Source organism: Lipotes vexillifer, unplaced genomic scaffold, assembly GCF_000442215.2.
Source record: "Lipotes vexillifer unplaced genomic scaffold, Lipotes_vexillifer_v1.1 scaffold58, whole genome shotgun sequence".
Taxonomy (NCBI): domain Eukaryota; kingdom Metazoa; phylum Chordata; class Mammalia; order Artiodactyla; family Lipotidae; genus Lipotes; species Lipotes vexillifer.
Window position 1 is genome coordinate 323,210 of NW_006781997.1, and position 18,755 is coordinate 341,964.

General features: G+C 36.1%; 1 protein-coding gene across 2 annotated transcripts in view; it reads right to left on the minus strand.

The window, feature by feature from the left end:
- HSF2 (heat shock transcription factor 2) overlaps positions 1 to 18,755 on the minus strand; it is a 36,136-nt gene that overhangs the window by 15,061 nt on the left and 2,320 nt on the right. For both annotated transcript variants that reach the window (XM_007454902.1, XM_007454901.1), the window contains exons 2-5: positions 6,398 to 6,506; positions 6,096 to 6,223; positions 5,109 to 5,233; positions 2,635 to 2,710 (exon numbers count right to left, since the gene is read on the minus strand). In XM_007454902.1, the coding sequence (XP_007454964.1) occupies positions 2,635 to 2,710; positions 5,109 to 5,233; positions 6,096 to 6,223; positions 6,398 to 6,506 (438 nt within the window). The remainder of the gene's footprint in view (positions 1 to 2,634; positions 2,711 to 5,108; positions 5,234 to 6,095; positions 6,224 to 6,397; positions 6,507 to 18,755) is intronic.

Here is an 18,755-nt window from a genome sequence, read left to right on the forward strand (position 1 = left end):
TCAAAGTCTGATTAAATTTAGAAAAAGACTATTAAACAAATCAAGACATGCAAACAATCCTTCATATTTTATGACAGTGTTTCTTAAAGTGTGGTCCATGGACCAGCAGCACTGGCCTAGGAGCTTTTTAGACATGCAAATTCTCTGCCTCACTCCAGAATTGCTGAATCTTAAATTCTGAGGATGAGGTCCAGCAACACGTGTTGTTTTGCAAGACCTCCAGGTGATACTGATATGAATGTGAGAACTGGTTTAGGGTATGCCTTGAAATTATACTGCCTAAAGGAGTTAAAAAAGTAAACTATTAAAAGCAGTATAGGGGCTTCCCTGGTGGTGCAGGGATTAAGAATACGCCTGCCAATGCAGGGGACACGGGTTCGAGCCCTGGTCCAGGAAGATCCCACATGCCACAGAGCAACAAAGCCCGTGCGCTGCAACTACCGAGCCACAACTACTGAGCCCACATGCCACAATTACTGAAGCCTGCGTGCCTAGAGCCCATGCTCCAAAACAAGAGAAGCCACCGCAGTGAGAAGCCTGAGCACCACAACAAAGGGTGGCCCCCGCTCGCCACAACTAGAGAAAGTCTGCGTGCAGCAATGAAGACCCAAGGCAGCCAAAGATATATAAATATTTTTTTAAAAAATTTATTTAAAAAAAAAAAGCAGCAGTATATCACTGAGATGTTATGAATAAAGGCCAAGTGACTGATGACTATTTAGACTCTGCAGAAGGGTTCCTTGTACAAGCTTTATAAAATATAATTACACAATTAAAATAGAGAATTGTCCATTGAAAATACACACTGTATAGCTTTAATTTTGTATATTCTCCCCCAAACGAGGCTACTAAATGGTGTGCCTTACAATCAGTATTAACTTTGCCATGGAGAAAAATATAGACATTTTAGTTGAAGAGTGAGACAGCATTAGAGTCTATGAAAAGGAGGTTAGCCACTAAATTGCTTATTCAAAAGAAAATGCTGACAGCTGATGAAAAGACAACATTTAACCTTAAAGATATCTATGAAATAGTCCAATTACTTTTGTTAATTTATAAAAAAGTGTTAGGGAAAATTCTTAAAACATTAGTTGGCTGAATTTACAAGAACATGAACCTCTGACTAAATTTCTCCTGAAATTTGCTGTGTATTTCAGTTCTCTTTTGACACTTTGGCATTATGTTGTAGAGTTCGTTTCCTGAAGCAGAAGATGAGGCATTTAACATTTACATCATTGGACTTCTTTAGCTGACAAGTTCTATAACAGACACCTCCCATATATTATTCCAATTAATCCAAGGCCAAACAGTAAATGGCAGAATCAGAAACAAATTCCAGGAATAGAGAAAAAATTGCTACCTGTCATCATGCATTATGTAAACTCCCTAACCCCACTAAAACACATAGATTCAAACTCAAATCTGAGCAGAAAGAATGTTAGCTTTCATGAAAAACTGAAATGTTAAATAAGTATTTTATCAACTATCCTTGCTTTCAAAAAAAAGAAACCCAACAAATTATGGAGTATTGTGAGTTGATATTTAACCAAAACATTGTTTTCTGAAAAAGATTAACAGATTTTAAAAATAAAGCACAGGTTAAGGTACACCTATCATTTAAAATCAGGTATTCTTAAACAGGGCTTCAAGTTGGAATCAAATATGAAAGTTTTAAAAATACATGTACTTGGACTAAACACTTAAAGTTGAATCCTACATTCAACCTTCACTTGCATACTTACTTTTAAAAATCAGTATACCTATTTTGACTATGGGCCAAAGGCTACAGCTACCATTCATCTCTGTGTTCTAAGCCTGCTCCACTACACCCATATCCTTTCAGTCATAACACTATTTTTAGCTAACGGCCTCTGACTAGGAACAAACTGAAGCTCTCCCACCCTCCCTCCCCTGATAAAACCTGTTGCTTAAACTTAGTCCAGTTTACTCATGAGCAAAAAATAGCTGCCTTAATTACTTTTATGTTTCACCTCTTATTAACATATGAAAGCTGATATGAGAAGACTAAATCACAAGGACACAATTGCAGCAGAGAGATTTTCTGTTCCCCCAGTAATTTTCAGCTCATACATTAAAATCTAGGATTTATTTTACAACACTACATTAACTGCTTTTCTGCACAACTAATAGTGGCATACACTTATAACTCATTTTTGAACACATAATTTGATCGACTGACTTGAAAATATTAGTCATTTATCTTCCAAGACCATATCTATGCCTTTTAGAATAAAAGTAAGACAAAAAACAAAAAAAAATCCCACACAGTAAAGCTATGTCTTTTATATAAAATGTTAAGAAATTGGTAGTATATTGATTATACTCCTAAGAACTAAGTATAATAAAGTTGTTATATCAGGCAAAAAAATTTTATTAAAAGCTAATGAAACATTATCTGGAAGTATGGAATGACTACATTTAGCTAATAAATTTTTTTTATTACAAAGAATATGTAACACTTGGCTTAATTTGTTTGATTTCATAGTTTTACTTCTGTGTACCCAATACATAAGAAACGAAGATCAATCACAGAGATTTCTGGGTGGGGGGGGCGGGTCACAAATGGTACTCATTAAACAAATGCAGATTACAGTCACAGAGAAAAAAGCTTACCTTTCGAATAACTTGTTGCTGTTGTGCATGTTTTGCTCGTAATTCTGACACCTCCTTCCAAAGGGACTCATTCTCACTGTTATCATTTACGAAAAATAAAAATAAAAAAATTCAGTCAGATAAGCCAGACCTCAATATCTTTAATTAAGAACACCAGACTTGAACTAGTTTTTATTATATATCTTTATGAGACTAGGAAAACTTTGGTTCAATTACACAGAATGGCAACTAACCTTGACACAACTCCAGAATCCTTCCTTCATAACTGTAGTATCTTCTACTCATGGCAATGTATGCAGGAAAACTTAAGATTTATGCTTACATCCATACATAGTAGGCCATTTACTCCTCTGACAATCTGCTTCATTACTTCCTGTTTAAAAAATAAGCTAACTTTTCAACTATGGCTACCATGTGAATTCAGGACTTGTGCTTAGGAAACAATTCTTAAAGGGGAAATGACATTTACCCAACATTTGCTATGCCAGGCACTATTCTAAACATTTTATGTGTATTACTTAAACTTCTCTAAAATCTGTCAAGAAAGGAATTATCTCTATTTTATAGATGAGGAGACTGAGACTCAGAGAATTGAGAAGACTTACCCAAGATCACACAGACAATTTGTTAAGTATTGATGTCGAGCTGAAGTCTATAAGACTCTAAAACTGTCTAAAGATCTGTCTCAAACACAAGCATATAAATGTTTGGTTTTTTAAAAGCATATTAAAAGATGTGTTTTTTTAAAAGCATATCTAAATACATGACAAACCAATTATATGCCCAACAGTAATAGTTTTTTTTCCTTCATTCACCATCTTCCATTGAAATTGCAGTTATTAAATGTTAGCAGCAATGATAATTTTGAGAAGGCCTGAAAGATTAATTCCTCTATTAAATGCTCTATTTTTTGCTCCTTTGTTAATTTACACAAAAGCCATCTTCCTCAATCCAAACTATTACAAAAGGGACTGAATTTAAATATAGAGGGCACAGAAAATAAGATTTTGATACTTACTGAATAACTACTGTACTTTTTCTGACTCAGAAATATAAGGATACTGTCATCTGCCTACTAAAGATAAGTAGGAGAATGGTTACCACTAAGACTTACAGGATGAATTCGAGATCCCACTCCTTAAAAGCTAAATCTGAGATTCAAGGAACTGGGTCAAAGGGCACTTCAACAGACACAAGATACATAGAGTAAACCAACATAAGTGCTTAAATAAAACATGCAAAACTAGCAAGCTTCAAATTAAGGCTTATTAAAAAAGGGAATCAAAGTCCAAGGTTACTCTCAATGAAGATACTTGAGTTAAGAATAGCTAAACTAGGGCCTCCCTGGTGGCGCAGTGGTTGGGAGTCCGCCTGCCGATGCAGGGGATACGGGTTCGTGCCCCGGTCCGGGAGGATCCCACATGCCGCGGAGCGGCTGGGCCAGTGAGCCATGGCCGCTGAGCTTGCGCGTCCGGCAACGGGAAAGGCTACGACAGTAAGAGGCCCACATATGGCAAAAAAAAAAAGAATAGCTAAACTAACGTCCCACAATTGAAATGGGACAGACAATACATAAAATAAATACTCTTAAGACCTTGGCGCCTATTTACTATAAGAGAATTCCAACTACTTACTAAGAAGAGAAATATAGGTCTACTCTATACACAAGTTGTTACTGTGGCATTAGGATAATGGTGCCAAAAATTGTAGTAAAACAAAATACAGCACTTTTCTGTAGATAAAGGTTTGAATATCACTTTACCAAGTCTATGTAAAGTAAGTATCAAGTAGGACAAGTCTCTAGTGTCCTTTTTTCCCTATTTTTTTGTCCTATTTTTTCCTAAAAGATAGGCCACATAGAAAATGTCCTAAGAAACTTCTATAAAAGAAAGGATAGGTAATGTATGCAGTATTTCTTTTTAAGAATTTTTTTATGTGGACTAATTTTGAAGTCTTTATTGAATCTGTTACAATATAGCTTCTGTTATTTTATATTTTTTGGCCACGAGGCATGTGGAATCTTAGCTCCCCAACCAGGGATCAAACCCACACCCCTGGCATTGGAAGGTGAAGTCTTAACCACTGGGTCCACTGGGTCCACTGGGTCCAGAGAAGTCCCTGTAGTACGGCTTGTGGTCCTCATATGTGTGTAAACATATGAAAGTCAACCTAAGTAGAATCATAGTTTCCTACACCAACTTAATGACGACTTATTTCCTCAGTAACACTTGTGCAGCAAATTGTTTTGACTGACCAGGTTTATATATTCTTTCGGTACCATCATGAAAATACAATATTGGGGTAAAGTTTATGGCTACAAATAAAAAATAAAGGGAATCAATACTTAAGAAAAAGGCTTTTGGTCTTGGCTTCAACAATGTAATCTAGGTACTTAAATCACCAACCTACAAACCTCAACACACACATACACACCAACCCCCACATTAGGATTATATTTGGAAATAATATTTTACCTTTTTAATTCAGAGAGCCTGGACTCAATAGTTTCTTGTTTTATTTGAACCTTCTGAGCACTACTTATAATTTTTGTTAAATCTTCCTGACGAATTTTATTTTCTTCTGGTTTTGCAGATGAAACCTTTCAAAAAGTAAATGTAGGAAATTAAACAAATACTAAACAACATGATTATAATTCAAAACTTCCCTGTTATAAGACATTTTTGTAGCCTGTCCAGGAAGTGAGATTTAGTTCCAAAAGCCCAGGAAAAGAACAGACTTCATAGCTCAAAGAGAGGATAAGGAATAGTCAGTTTATTTATTTATTTTTAATGTGGAAGAGTTTCCATAAGCAGGAGCAACTTAAGGGCTTTTTTTTTTGTTTTCATTTTCTTCTGTCAAATTCCCAGTAATTTCCCCAAGCCTATTTATTATTGCATTCCACTTTTAATTAAATTTATGCAGAATAGTAGCACACTAAGACCATGTTCTTTCATGGTCCACTACCCTTTTACCGCCCCCCCACCCCACCTTGTGAATTTAGTCAAAGTATCTTATTTCAGCAAAACATATTATCCATTCAAAAATGTACTATTAAATTCCTACTATATATAAGGGACTTATTCTGAGCACTAGATATTCAGCAGTGAACTAAAGAAAAACGCCCTCCAGACAGCTGACTTTCTAGTAGGAACTTACGTTTTTTAAGCTAAATTATAAGGAGTGAGCCATCACCATATAGATGACTCCTTATCCTAAGTCAGAATGTAAACATTTCCTTTCCTCTAAAAAGTGTTTAAAGACTGAGCCCTCCATACAGTTGAGCGCAGAGGAAAAAAAAAAAAAAAAAAAGGGCAAAATAATTAAAGCTTTATCAGTCTAAGTTGTCCCAACAAGAAAACCTGTGTATTTCAGTACCTTCTTAATGTCAACAAATGAAATATGTCTTGGCCAAGTATACTACATGTTAATGCCCTAATTAAATCATGTTAACAATAGCTCACCTTCCTTTTAATGTTCTCCAACAAGTCATCCTGGCCTTGTTTGAAGTAAGGATGCTGAAATTCAACAGGACCATCTCGTTCTTGCTTCACAATTCCAGAGTCAATATGTACTACTTTACGAAAACCATCTGAAAAAGATTCAAAATTCAGCTTTTGAATACAATTTTAAATAGACAAAAGTAAAACCTTTAAAAATTAATGGTGCTTCTATGGAATATATTTTCCTTTATCATCCTAATGGGGGAAAAGGTTTAATCAGTGACTGATGACAGTACTCCAATTAAACTGCTATCCATACTCACACATATTCAGTTGCCTCACAAAACTTGCCATGTTATTGTGCTTGAAATATTTGGGAAGAATTTCTTTTGCAAATCTTTGTTCATCCAAAACCAGAAAACTTTGGCCATTCTGAAAAAAATTGAAAACATCAATTAGTTAAGATCCTCTGAAATTAGGTGATACATATGAACCCCAAAACTTGGCAGTCCTTCCATGACACCTTCAGACCATCATTTTATTCCTGTTAATAGCAGCAAAAATAAACTGCAATTAAGTTACAAATTTCAATTAAGCTCCAAACTGCAATTAAACTTTTTTATGTCAATCTCAAAAGTTTAGGAGTATGTATCAAACCAAAAGCTGCATCAAACTTTATAGTTAAATATTAGAAAGATTTCCATTCTTCTAATCAAAAACAAAATACAGTATGTAGCTAGTATAATTACTTAACAATGTTTTAAAGCCAATGCAATTAAGATAAAAATAAGATAAAATTTGAAAGAAAGTTGTATTTTATCAATAAACATAATTATATATTTGTACAATCAACTGAAAAACCACAAGAGAATTCAGTAAGATATCTAGCTACTAATTAACACACTAATAACGAAAGGTCAGAAAGAAAAATTTTTTAAAAATCCCATTTACCACTGCAACAAAAAGAATAAAATACATAGGAATAAACCTACCTAAGGAGACAAAAGACCTGTACTCTGAAAACCGTAAGACATGGATGAAGGAAATCAAAGATGACACAGATGAAAAGATATAACATATTCTTGAATTGGAAGAATCAATATTGTCAAAATGACTATATTACACAAGGCAATCTACAGATTCAATGCAATCCCTATCAAATTAGCAATGGCGTTATTCACAGAACTAGAACAAAAAAAATCTTACAATCTGTATGGAGACACAAAAGACCCTGAATAACCAAAGCAATCTTGAGAAAGAAAAAATGAAGCTGGAGTAATCAGGCTCCCTGATTTCAGACTATACTACAACGCTACAGTCATCAAAATGGTATGGTACTGGCAAAATAACAGAAACATAGATCAATGGGACAGGATAGAAAAGCCCAGAAATAAACCCATGCACCTACGGTCAATTAATCTACAACACAGGAAACAAGACTCTACAACACAGGACAGTCTCTTCAATAAATGGTGCTGGGAAAACTGGACAGCTACATGTAAAAAAAATGAAATTAGTATACCCTTTAAAACCGTACACAAGAATAAGCTCAAAATGGATTAAAGACCTACATGTAAGACCAGATACTATAAAACTCTTAGAGAAAACATAGGCAGAACACTTGACATAAATCACAACAATAACTTTTTCAAGCCATCTCCTAGAGTAATGGAAATAAAACCAAAAATAAACAAATGGGACCTAATTAAACTCCTCTGACAAAACAAAACAAAAAGACAAACCAAAGAATGGGAGAAAATATTTGCAAAGATGCGACTGACAAGGGATTAGTCTCCAAAATTTACAAACGGCTCATGGGGCTCAATATCAAAAAAACAAACAACCCAATCAAAAAATGGGCAGATGACCTAAATATAGACATTTCTCCAAAGAAGACATACAGATGGCCAAGTGGCACAAGAAAAGATGCTCTACATCTCTAATTATTAGAGAAAGGCAAATCAAAACTACAATGAGATATCACCTCACACCAGTCAGAATGACGATCATCAAAAAACCTACAAACAATAAATGCTGGAGAGAGTGTGGAGCAAAAGGAAGCCTCCTACACTGTTGGTGGGAATGTAAATTGGTTCACCCACTATGGGAAACAGTAGGAAGGTTCCCGATAAAACTAAAAATAGAGCTACAATATGATACAGCAATCCCACTCCTGGGTATATATCCAGAACAAAACATGGTTTGAAAGGATTACATGCACCCCAATGTTCTCTGCAGCACTGTTTACAATAGCCAAGACATGGAAGCAACCTAAATGTTCACTGACAGATGAATGGATAAATAAGATGTGGTACATATATCCAATGGAATATTACTCAGCCATCAAAAAGAATGAAATAACGCCATTTGCAGCAATATGGATGGACCCTGAGATTATTATACTAAGTAAAGTAAGTCAGACAAATATCATACAATGTTGCTTATATACAAAATCCAAAAAAAATATATACAAATGAACTTATTTTCAAAACAGAAACAAACTCACAGACTCAGGGAACAAATTTATGGTTACCACGGGGAAGGGTGGGAGGCAAGGGATAGATTGGGATTTGGGGATTGACATGTGCAGACTACTATATTTAAAGTAGATAACCAACAAGGACCTACTGTATAGCACAGAGAACTATACTCAATATTATGTAGCAACCTAAATGGGAAAAGAAATTGAAAATGAATAGACACACATATAACTGAATCACTTTGCTGTACACCTGAAACTAACCCATGGTTAATCAACTATGCTCCAATATGAAATAAAAATTAAAAAAAAATAAAGTCACTAGTGTATTTCCATATAAAAAATAAACAATTTGAAATTTCCTTCTAAAATAATTAAAATAATATGGTAGTGACATAAAGACAGACCAATCAATGGAACAGAATAGAAAATCCAGGAATGAACCCTCATATATACAGTCCAAGAATTTTTGACAAGGATGCCAAGACAATTCAATGGAGGGACTTCCCTGGTGGTGCAGTGGTTAAGAATCCACCTGCCAATGCAGGGGACACGGGTTCGAGTCCTGGTCCAGAAGATCTCACATGCCGTGGAGCAACTAAGCCCATGTGCCACAACTATTGAGCCTGCACTCTAGAGCCCACGAGCCACAACCACTGAGCCCGCGTACCACAACTACCGAAGCCTGCACGCCTAGAGCCCGTGCTCTGCAACGAGAAGCCCGCGCACTGCAACGAAGAGTAGCCCCTGCTCGCTGCAACTAGAGAAAGTCCGCGCGCAGCAACGAAGACCCAACTCAGCCGAAAAAAAGACAATTCAACGGAAAAAGAACAGCCTTTTCAACAAACAATGCTGGTAAAACTGGATACTCACATGCAAAAGAATGAAGTTGACTCCTTACCTTACACCATATACAAAAATCAACTCAGATCAAAAGCTTAAACAGGACAGCTAAAACTATAAAAATCTTAGAAGAAAACACAAGGGGGAGAGGCTTCATGACAATGGATTTGGCAAAAATTTCTTGGATAACCAAAAGCACAGGCAACAAAAGCAAAAACAGACAAATGAGGCTACCTCAAACTTTAAAACTTTTGCGTAAAGAACACTATCAAGAGAGTGAAAGGGTAACCCACAAAATCGGAGAAAATATTTGCAAATCATACATCTGATAAGGGGTTAATACCCATAACATACATTAAAAAAACTTCAACTCAACAACAACGAAAAACAAGCCACCTGATTAGCAAAGGGTAAAGGACTTGAATAGATACTTCTTCCCAAAAAAGATACACAAATGGCCAATAAACACACAAGATGCCTAGCATCACTAATCATTAGGGAAATAAAAAGCAAAACCACAATGAGAAATCACTTCACTCATTAAGATGGCTATTAAAAAACAAAAATACAAAAACCCAAAAAATAAGTATTGGTCAGGATGTGGAGAAACTGGAACCCTTTTGCACTGCCGGTGGGAATATAAAATAGTGCAGCTGCTATGGAAAACAGTACAGTGGTTCCTCAAAAAATTAAACACATAATGACTAAATGATCCTAAAATTCTACATATATATCCAAAAGAATTAAAAGCAGGGGCTCAAAAAGATATTTGTACACTGATGTACACAGTAGCATTATTCACAATAGCCAGAAGATGGAAGCAACCCAAACGTCCACTGACAGATGAATGGATTAACAAAATGTGGTACATACATACAACGGACTATTATGCACCCTTAAAAAGGAAGAACACATGCTACAATGTGGATGAAACTTAAAGACATTATGCTAAGTTAGACTAGTCACAAGAGGACAAATACTGTATGATTCCACTTATATGCGGTATCTAGAATACTCAACTTCATAAAGACAGAAAGCAGAATGGTTACCAGGGGCTAAGGAGGAAGGGATTGGAAATTACTGTCTAATGAATAATCAACAGAATGAAAAGACAACTTAATGGAATAAAAATATTTGCAAATACATATCCAATAAAGGATTAATATCTAAAATATATAAAGAACTCTCACAACTCAACAGCAAAAAGACGCAACCCAATTAAAAAATGGGCAAAGGAGGGCTTCCCTGGTGGCGCAGTGGTTGAGAGTCTACCTGCCGATGCAGGGGACACGGGTTCATGCCCCGGTCCGGGAAGATCCCGCATGCTGCGGAGCGGCTAGGCCTGTGAGCCATGGCCGCTGAGCCTGCGTGTCCAGAGCCTGTGCTCCGCAATGGGAGAGGACACAACAGTGAGAGGCCCCCGTACCGCAAAAAAAAAAAAAAAAAGAAGGGAACGCATACAAATGGGCAACAAGTATGTGAAAAGGTGCTCAACATCACTGATCATCAGGGAAATGCAAATCAAAACCACAATGAGACATCACCTCATACTTTTTAGGATGGCTATTCCTAAAAAAACAAAAAAACAAACCAACAAGTGTTGGTGAGGGTTGTAGAGAAAAGGGAACCTTTGTATACTGTCGGTGGAAATGTAAATTGGTAATTTACATTATGGAAAATGGTATGAAGGTTCCTCAAAAAGTTAAAAATAGAACTACCATATGATCCAGCAGCCCTCTTCTGGATATATACCCAAAGGAAATGAAATCAGTATCTCTAAGAGATATCTGTGCTCCCATGTTCACTGCAGCATTATTCACAATAACCAAGACACAGAAACAACCTAAATGTCCAACAAAGAAAGAATGGATAAAGAAACTGTGAGATATATACACCCTTTATACATATATTGATATATTTTATACATACATACACAATGAAATATTATTCAGCCCTAAAAAAGAAAGAGATTCTGCCACTTGCAACAACATGGATGATCCTCTAATTTCTTACTGATGCTACAAATACATTTCTCAGTCCCTCTTAGAAACAGAGGTGGCCAAATAACACATCTGGCAAACAAGATATAAGCAAGATGGACTGAGCGGAGCTTCCACAAAAGCTTCTAAAAGGGAAAAGACTCAAAGTGTCAAACCCCTACATCTCATATTCCTGCTCAGAACCTGGAGCCAACGGCTAGAGCTCCAGTAATGACTGAAGTAGAGGAACTAAGTATGGCTGAAAGGTTGAGAACGTGACTCAGTATCTTCAGATGTAAGAGAAAAATACAGTACATCTCTATTTTGTTTAAGCCATTGTTGTCTGGATTTCTATTACTTGTGTCTGAACTTAAAGTTAACTGACAACAGACATTTAAAAAATTCAATGAAGTTGAAAGCTTACTAACATAAAAATATATCCAACATTTATGACAAACGATTAACTGCATTAATTAAAAATTTTCTATCAGTAAGATGAAACACTCAATGTGAAATTTAGAAGATCAGATCTCATTCATAATAAAATGTACAGTAAAATAATGATTTTCACTTATTAGATTGGCAAAATTTTTAAAGTTTAAAAATAACCACTGTTGGTTATTAGGTAGTAGCTATTAAAATTTAAAAATGCATACATCTTTTTCTATCTTAAAAGGACTTTCCCTCTACCTTACTTCCTCTCAATCTATCCACCCCATCTGTCTTTTCATTCACTGCAAAATTTGACGAACAAATATTTTAAAGCCCCCTTCTCCAATTCAGGGCCATCTACTTGCTCTCACTAAAATTTGGTTTCAGTTTTTATGCCTCTACTGAAACTGTTTTTTCTAAAATGTCAAATGCCAAATTCAATGCCCTCTTTTCAGTCCTCATCTTCCTACACCTCTCTGTGGCATTTCATTTGGCACTACTGACACTCCCCTTCTTAAACGCTCTGCTCTTATGGCTTTGAAACTATACAATGGGTCTCCTATCTCTCATATTTCTTTTCAATTGTCTTCCAGCTGTCAAGAGGTAGTGGGTTTTTTAAGTTTCTATCCTTGATTATGATACCTTTTATACTCTTTCCTTAGGCAGTCTCATCCACACCAATTTCTCTAATTACTGACTTTACTATGTATAATGATTATCACAACTATGCCTCTGCCCCTGACCATCTCAAATTTCCCACTTGAATTTTTCAATCATTAACATTTTTACACAATGTTCTTTGACTCACTCACTTGTCTATTTCAAACTCATTATCCTACTCCTCCAAAGTCAACTTTTTCCTGTATTCTCCATCCCAGCATGCCCTGTCCCCTCTAAGCTACCCAATTAATTTTGTCATCAATAACAAAAAGGCAAATTAAAAATTCTCAATTTTAACAGCTAGTAACTTAAAAGGGAAATATTTAAAACATTTCCTTTGAAAATAAGAGAAAGGGATCCCATGATTGCTGCTTCTATCTGACACCCCGAGGTATCTTAGCCACTGCAAAAAATGAAACTGAAGGTACAAGGTTCTGAAAGTAAGAACAAAACTGTCATATCCAGACACCTATGGACGTACACTTTGAGAATCCAAATCAGTAAAATGATTAGCTCACTGGTTTATTATCAATATACAAACGTTACTTGTGTTTCTAATTACCAGCAACAGCTATTATTTTTCATTAAAGGATACCACTTAAAATATCTATAAAATCTAACAAAGCTGTACAAGATCTAATTGCAAAAAATATAAAATTTTATTAAATAACAAAATGAATTTAGAAAAATGATTTGTTCCCATGAATATATCATATCATAAAGATACCTATTTTCCCTAAACTGATTTACAGTTTCAGTACAATTCCAATAAAAAAAATCCTAATAGGTTTGCTTTGTTTTTTTCTTTAATGGAACTTGATTTTAAAACATATATGGAAGAGCAAAGACCAATAGTAGTCAAGGCACTCCTGAAGACTAGGTTGCCCTCCCAAAAGCTTTACAGAGCTACAGTAATTAAGACATGTGATACAAGAAAAAGGATAAACTATCCAGTGGAACAAAACAGAGAACCTAGACACAAAAACACAATCTACATATAATTTTACTTATAAGACAGAGGTAGCAACACAAATCACTAGAGGAAGAAGAAACTGTTCAATAAAGGGGCTAAAACAACTAAATATGGAAAACAATGAAACAGGATCCCTTATACCACACACAAAAATCAATTCCAGTGACTTAAAGATTTAGATATAAAATTCAAACCTTTAAAATTTTCAGAAAAAAAAAAAAAAGATGGAAAAGTATTTCTCTCTCCTTGGGGTAGGAAAGCAAAAACATCCTGAAGAAACAAAGAACATGAACCACAAAAAAGGCTGATATATTAAATTATACTAAAATTAAGAACTTATATTCATCAAAAGAAAGTAAAAAAGATAAGCCACAACTAGGAGTAGACAGAGGCAACACGTACATCCAAAAAGATGCAGAATTACAAGGAATTCCTACAAATAATAAAAGATAAACCACCCAATAGAAAAAAGGTCAAACATTTCATAGAATATGAAACACAAATGGTCAATAAATATGAAAAGGTGTTTGAACACATTAATGATCAGGGAAATATAAATTAAGACCTCATTGATATAATATTTTATATCCACTAGATTGGTAAAAACTCAGAAAAATGAGAATATCACGTTTTGAAGAGACAAATTAATAGGAAATCTCATGCATGGCTAAAAGGAGTACAAGCTGATTTGACTTTTTCGGAAAATAATTTGATCTTGAGGTTGAGCGTGCCATACCTTATTTTCCAGAAATTCTACTCCTCAGTGTAGGTGTAACTACCTTACAGAAACTTTTGCTTATATACACCAGAAGAGGTGTATAAGAAAAGTCATAACAGCATTTGACATGGTTGATCATCTCTTTCTTGAACCATTTTCTTCCATTAACTTATATGACCTCACTCCCTTGTGTATTCTCCTTTCTCACTGTTCCTTCTCAATCTCTCTTGCTGGCTTTTTCTTGTCTTCATACTCTCTAAATATTAGAATACCCTATCTTGCAGGTCCTTCTATCTTCATCTGTCTCCCTGGATGATCTCATCCAGTCCCAGGGCTTTACCACTCACAAGCTCCAAACTCCCCCTTGTATGCCAGAGTCTTACATTATCTAAATAACCTATTCAACATTGCCACTTGAAGGTCTTGGAGTACAGAAGTCATTCATGCTGTTCTCCTTTCCAGCACTGCACTTCCCCAGCTCCTTTGAAATAAGGTGTGGTCGTATGACCAAGTGTGGTCAGTGAAATGCAAGCAAAACAAAACACGTCTGAAGTAATACTAGCGATCCATTTGTAATCTCAAAGTTAACATGGCCAAACAGAATCCCCACCTGCACTTCTCCAAATCTTCCCGCATCTCAGCAAATGGTACCATCATCCATCCGTTGCTCAGGCCAAATACATGAGTCATTCTAATTCTTTTCTATCTCTCCTCCAACTCCAGAAAATTTACCATTAAGATCCGTGACCTTGCCTTCAAAGTAGATATTACATCTGCTGCTCACCACCTCCACTGCTATTACCCTAGTCTCAACCACGCTATTTTCAATACCATAGTGGAAAACTGTGATAGTCTTCTAACTAGTTCCCTCATTTCCAACCTCCTTACCATGCCCTAAGGCCCTATACCATTTGCTTCTGCCTACCTCTCTGACCTCACTCTCATGTTATCTAAAGATAATCCAACTACATGGGCCTTCTGCAATCATATGAACATGCTATGCTCAAGGCCTTTACATTTTCCATTCCCCTTTGCCAGACCCATCTTTTCTAATCATTCAGATCTCTGCTCACATATCACCTCCCCAAAGAGGATTCATCGTCACTCTACCTAAAATACAACAGATTCCAGTCATTTTACATGCTAGTTATGAATTTACTGTGCCAAAATCATTCTTCAATGTCTGCTCTGCAAATATGGAGCTGAGTCTTAAATATCTTTCTTTTCGAGCATGGTGTTAAGCTTTGTCATAGAAGATACTAGAGAGATATTACAAGAGGAAGGGATTACCCTTCCTGGTTCCAGTGTGTCCTTGGCAGGTTCCTGCTGTGCAGGCAGGTTCTCCAGCACCTAGCTCTTGCAGTGCACAGAAGGCAGCAGTACCCTAAGGCCAGCAGCTTCCCCCAACACTCCCCTCTCCCTTGGGAGGCTTCAAATCAGAGTATCTCTGGCCAGACATCTCTCCATGAATAGCTTTCTAGGGCACCCTAGAGCATAGGTTAATAAACATGTTCTTAAAGGGCTAGATAATAAATATTTTAGGCTTGCAGGTCATAACTCTGCCCCTGTAGCAAGAAAGCAACTACAGACAATATGTAAGTAGACTGAGCATGGCTATATTCCAAATAAACTTTACTTTTAAAACACATGGTTGGGCCACAGGCCATAATCTGCCAACCCCTGCCCCAGAAAGCATATTTCCCAGCAAGTTCTGAAGGATGGATTTCTATTAAGTCCCACTAGTGTGGCATCAGTGAAGTCTTTGCCATTCAGTGAAATATGGTCATTCTTTCTCCAACAAGGTCTTAGACTTCGGGGAAGGGCTCTTATTTGAGCACTCGCTCTTAGGCCTACCAGTGATGGCTGCTTCTTATAACTGCTATGCCTAACTTCTTTAGAGTTTTCTTTACCCGAATTCTCCTAATATAGTTATCCTATTAAACTTTCTCTGTTCAAAATACTGTGTGATTTCTGTCTCCTAATTGCACTCTCTCTTTACCCTGCTTTATTTTGTTACTTATCACTAACTGAAATTATATTATTTGTGTTTGCTTACTTTTTAATTATCAGTATCCTTCACTAAAATGTAAGATCTATGAAGGCAGCTATTTTGTTAACTACTGAATGAATTCCTACTACCTAGCACACTGTCTGGTTGTAACAGAGTCACAACTATTGTGAGTGACAATAAATGAGTCTTCGATCACAGTGGACCAAATTATATTTTTAGAATTTCAACTCTTGGATTATATATATCAAATGAGGAGATGAATGCATCTTGTTTATATTGCTCTCTCTCTCAAACACACACAACCCTAACTCACTAATATTGTTCTGTGTCTCTGCTTATGGTATTCCTTCACTCTCTACTTCAAAATTAATAAGTAACTTCTTTGAGTGAAAAATTTCTACCTTACTGCTGTTTAAACCTGTGAAGCTTAAGCACTGCAACACAGAACTCTCCCTATGCATTTTATAAGGGACAAAAAGCCACTACTACTCAGTAAGGTGAGAAGGATGGTAGCTTCTCTTTAGGCCTAACCCGTAAATGTTAGCAAGCTTCCAAATAGTAATTGTTTCTGCTCAAACTGGTACTCTTGGTTATAAACGTCCAAAATACTCTTAATAATAATCTAATACTTCAGCCCCATTACTTTAAAAGTTTCCAAAATAGAAGTCTCTTTTTTAAACAACCGGTCTATAATTTCTTAATGTTTACCAACCATTCCTTGTGAGTCTCTAGCTCTTTCTCTTACGTATACAAATAAAAAATACTTGTCTGTGAATCAGTCAACTTTTCTGTAGGTCCATCTAAAGTGTATTTAACCCCTATTCTGCCACATTTGTGGCCTTTCTTGTTTTCACTTGAGAGTACTGCTGGGAAATTCAAAACAATACCATAACACTGGGAAGTCCAAAGATCTACTGTTCAAATTCATCCAAAACAGCTAGAAAACACTGGACAAATTCTGGTTTTGCTCCCTTTCCCTCCTATTTCCTGATCTGTCTCTGCTGACTTGAGATGGATAGGGAAGTACAGACTGCCACAGGGCACAAAAAGGTGGAACAGATGGGTATGAAGTCTTTGGTGGAAATCACTTCTTGGTATTCTCAAGCAACCTGAAGAACTGAGACAAAGGCAGTAAAACTGGTAAAACAGTGACTTTCCAGTTCTTTCTTTTTCTAATATTGCTTCACTTCAACATACACTGAGTATCATATATCAGTAACAGTAAAGGCTGTTCCTTACGATCAATGGCAAGAACTTCCATTCAACTTCCACAACTTCTTGTCCCTGAAGATCAAGTTTCCCCAGTTGCTACCAAGCTAAACCTGTGCCCTCTGTTTAGGACTCTGTTACATTTAAAACAGCTTTAGGTTGTTCAACAGTACCATCCCTGTCCTCGATTCTGGTAATAGACTGCCTACCAGAGCCAAAATAGCTATAGGAAATGTAAAGACAGACAAAAAAAGAAAGGAAAAAGAAATTATCAGTGGGGAATTTGGGGGATGTACTGTATGTTTTAAAGACACTCAGAATCTAAAGACATTTCTATTATTTGAGTTTATAACAGTATTATTTTGATTGTTCAGAATATCATATTTCTACAATTAACGACATCAATGGGGGTATTAGTTCATTTCTGTCATACTACAAACTTCAAGGAAAACTAAAGTTATATAAGTCTTCAGGAATATTAAGCCAAGCTTTTCAAACTGCAGTTGGTAAGAGTTTTCTCCCCTTGCCTTACACTCTAGCTAGACTAAATTATTTTCCACAAGTGAAAACAATTGCATAAAAGATTGCCTCCTTTCCAAAACATCTTCTACTTCTAAAAGGTCTTAATATGATTTTCACTCAGAGAGTATAAATGCTAAATTACCTCAACAGAAGTCCAGCAAAACAAATTTGAAGGAAACCAGAAACAACCATAAATAGCAACTTCTAAAAGAAGAGAGTAAATTATTTTGGTTTTTCCATCTAACATCATTGTTCAATTAAAGTTTTACCTTTCATTGTTAACACTGTTTTCGGAAAAATCTGTGGGAATGTAAGACAACTTCCTTAGGCAACTAAGCACAGCCTAAGACATTAATCCAGAATTGTCCACTGACTTGTGGAGGAGTAACATTTTGGTATAAAAACTAAATATTGTGACGACCTGTATTAAGTGTAGGGCCGTTGATGGAAGAATGATCTGGGAGCTCAGGAATCTATGTTAGAGCCCCACCTCCGATAATGCTTTGTAATTATAGATAAATAATCTAACCTAAGCTTCAAATCTACATAATGAGGCTAAACCAGATGATCTTTGAGATTGTTTTCAGGCATCATTCCACTTTTATCATTCCTACCATTTCCATTACATGGTCCAAGGATTTCACTGCTTAATCATTTATTAAGAACCTACTGTGTCCCTTGGCACAGATACTGTCCCTGTCCTCACTGAATTTTTATATATATATATATATATATATATATATATATATATTTTTTTTTTTTCCTTCAGTACACGGGCCTCTCACTGTTGTGGCCTCTCCTGTTGCGGAGCACAGGCTCCGGACGCGCCGGGTCAGGGCCACGGCTCACCGGGCC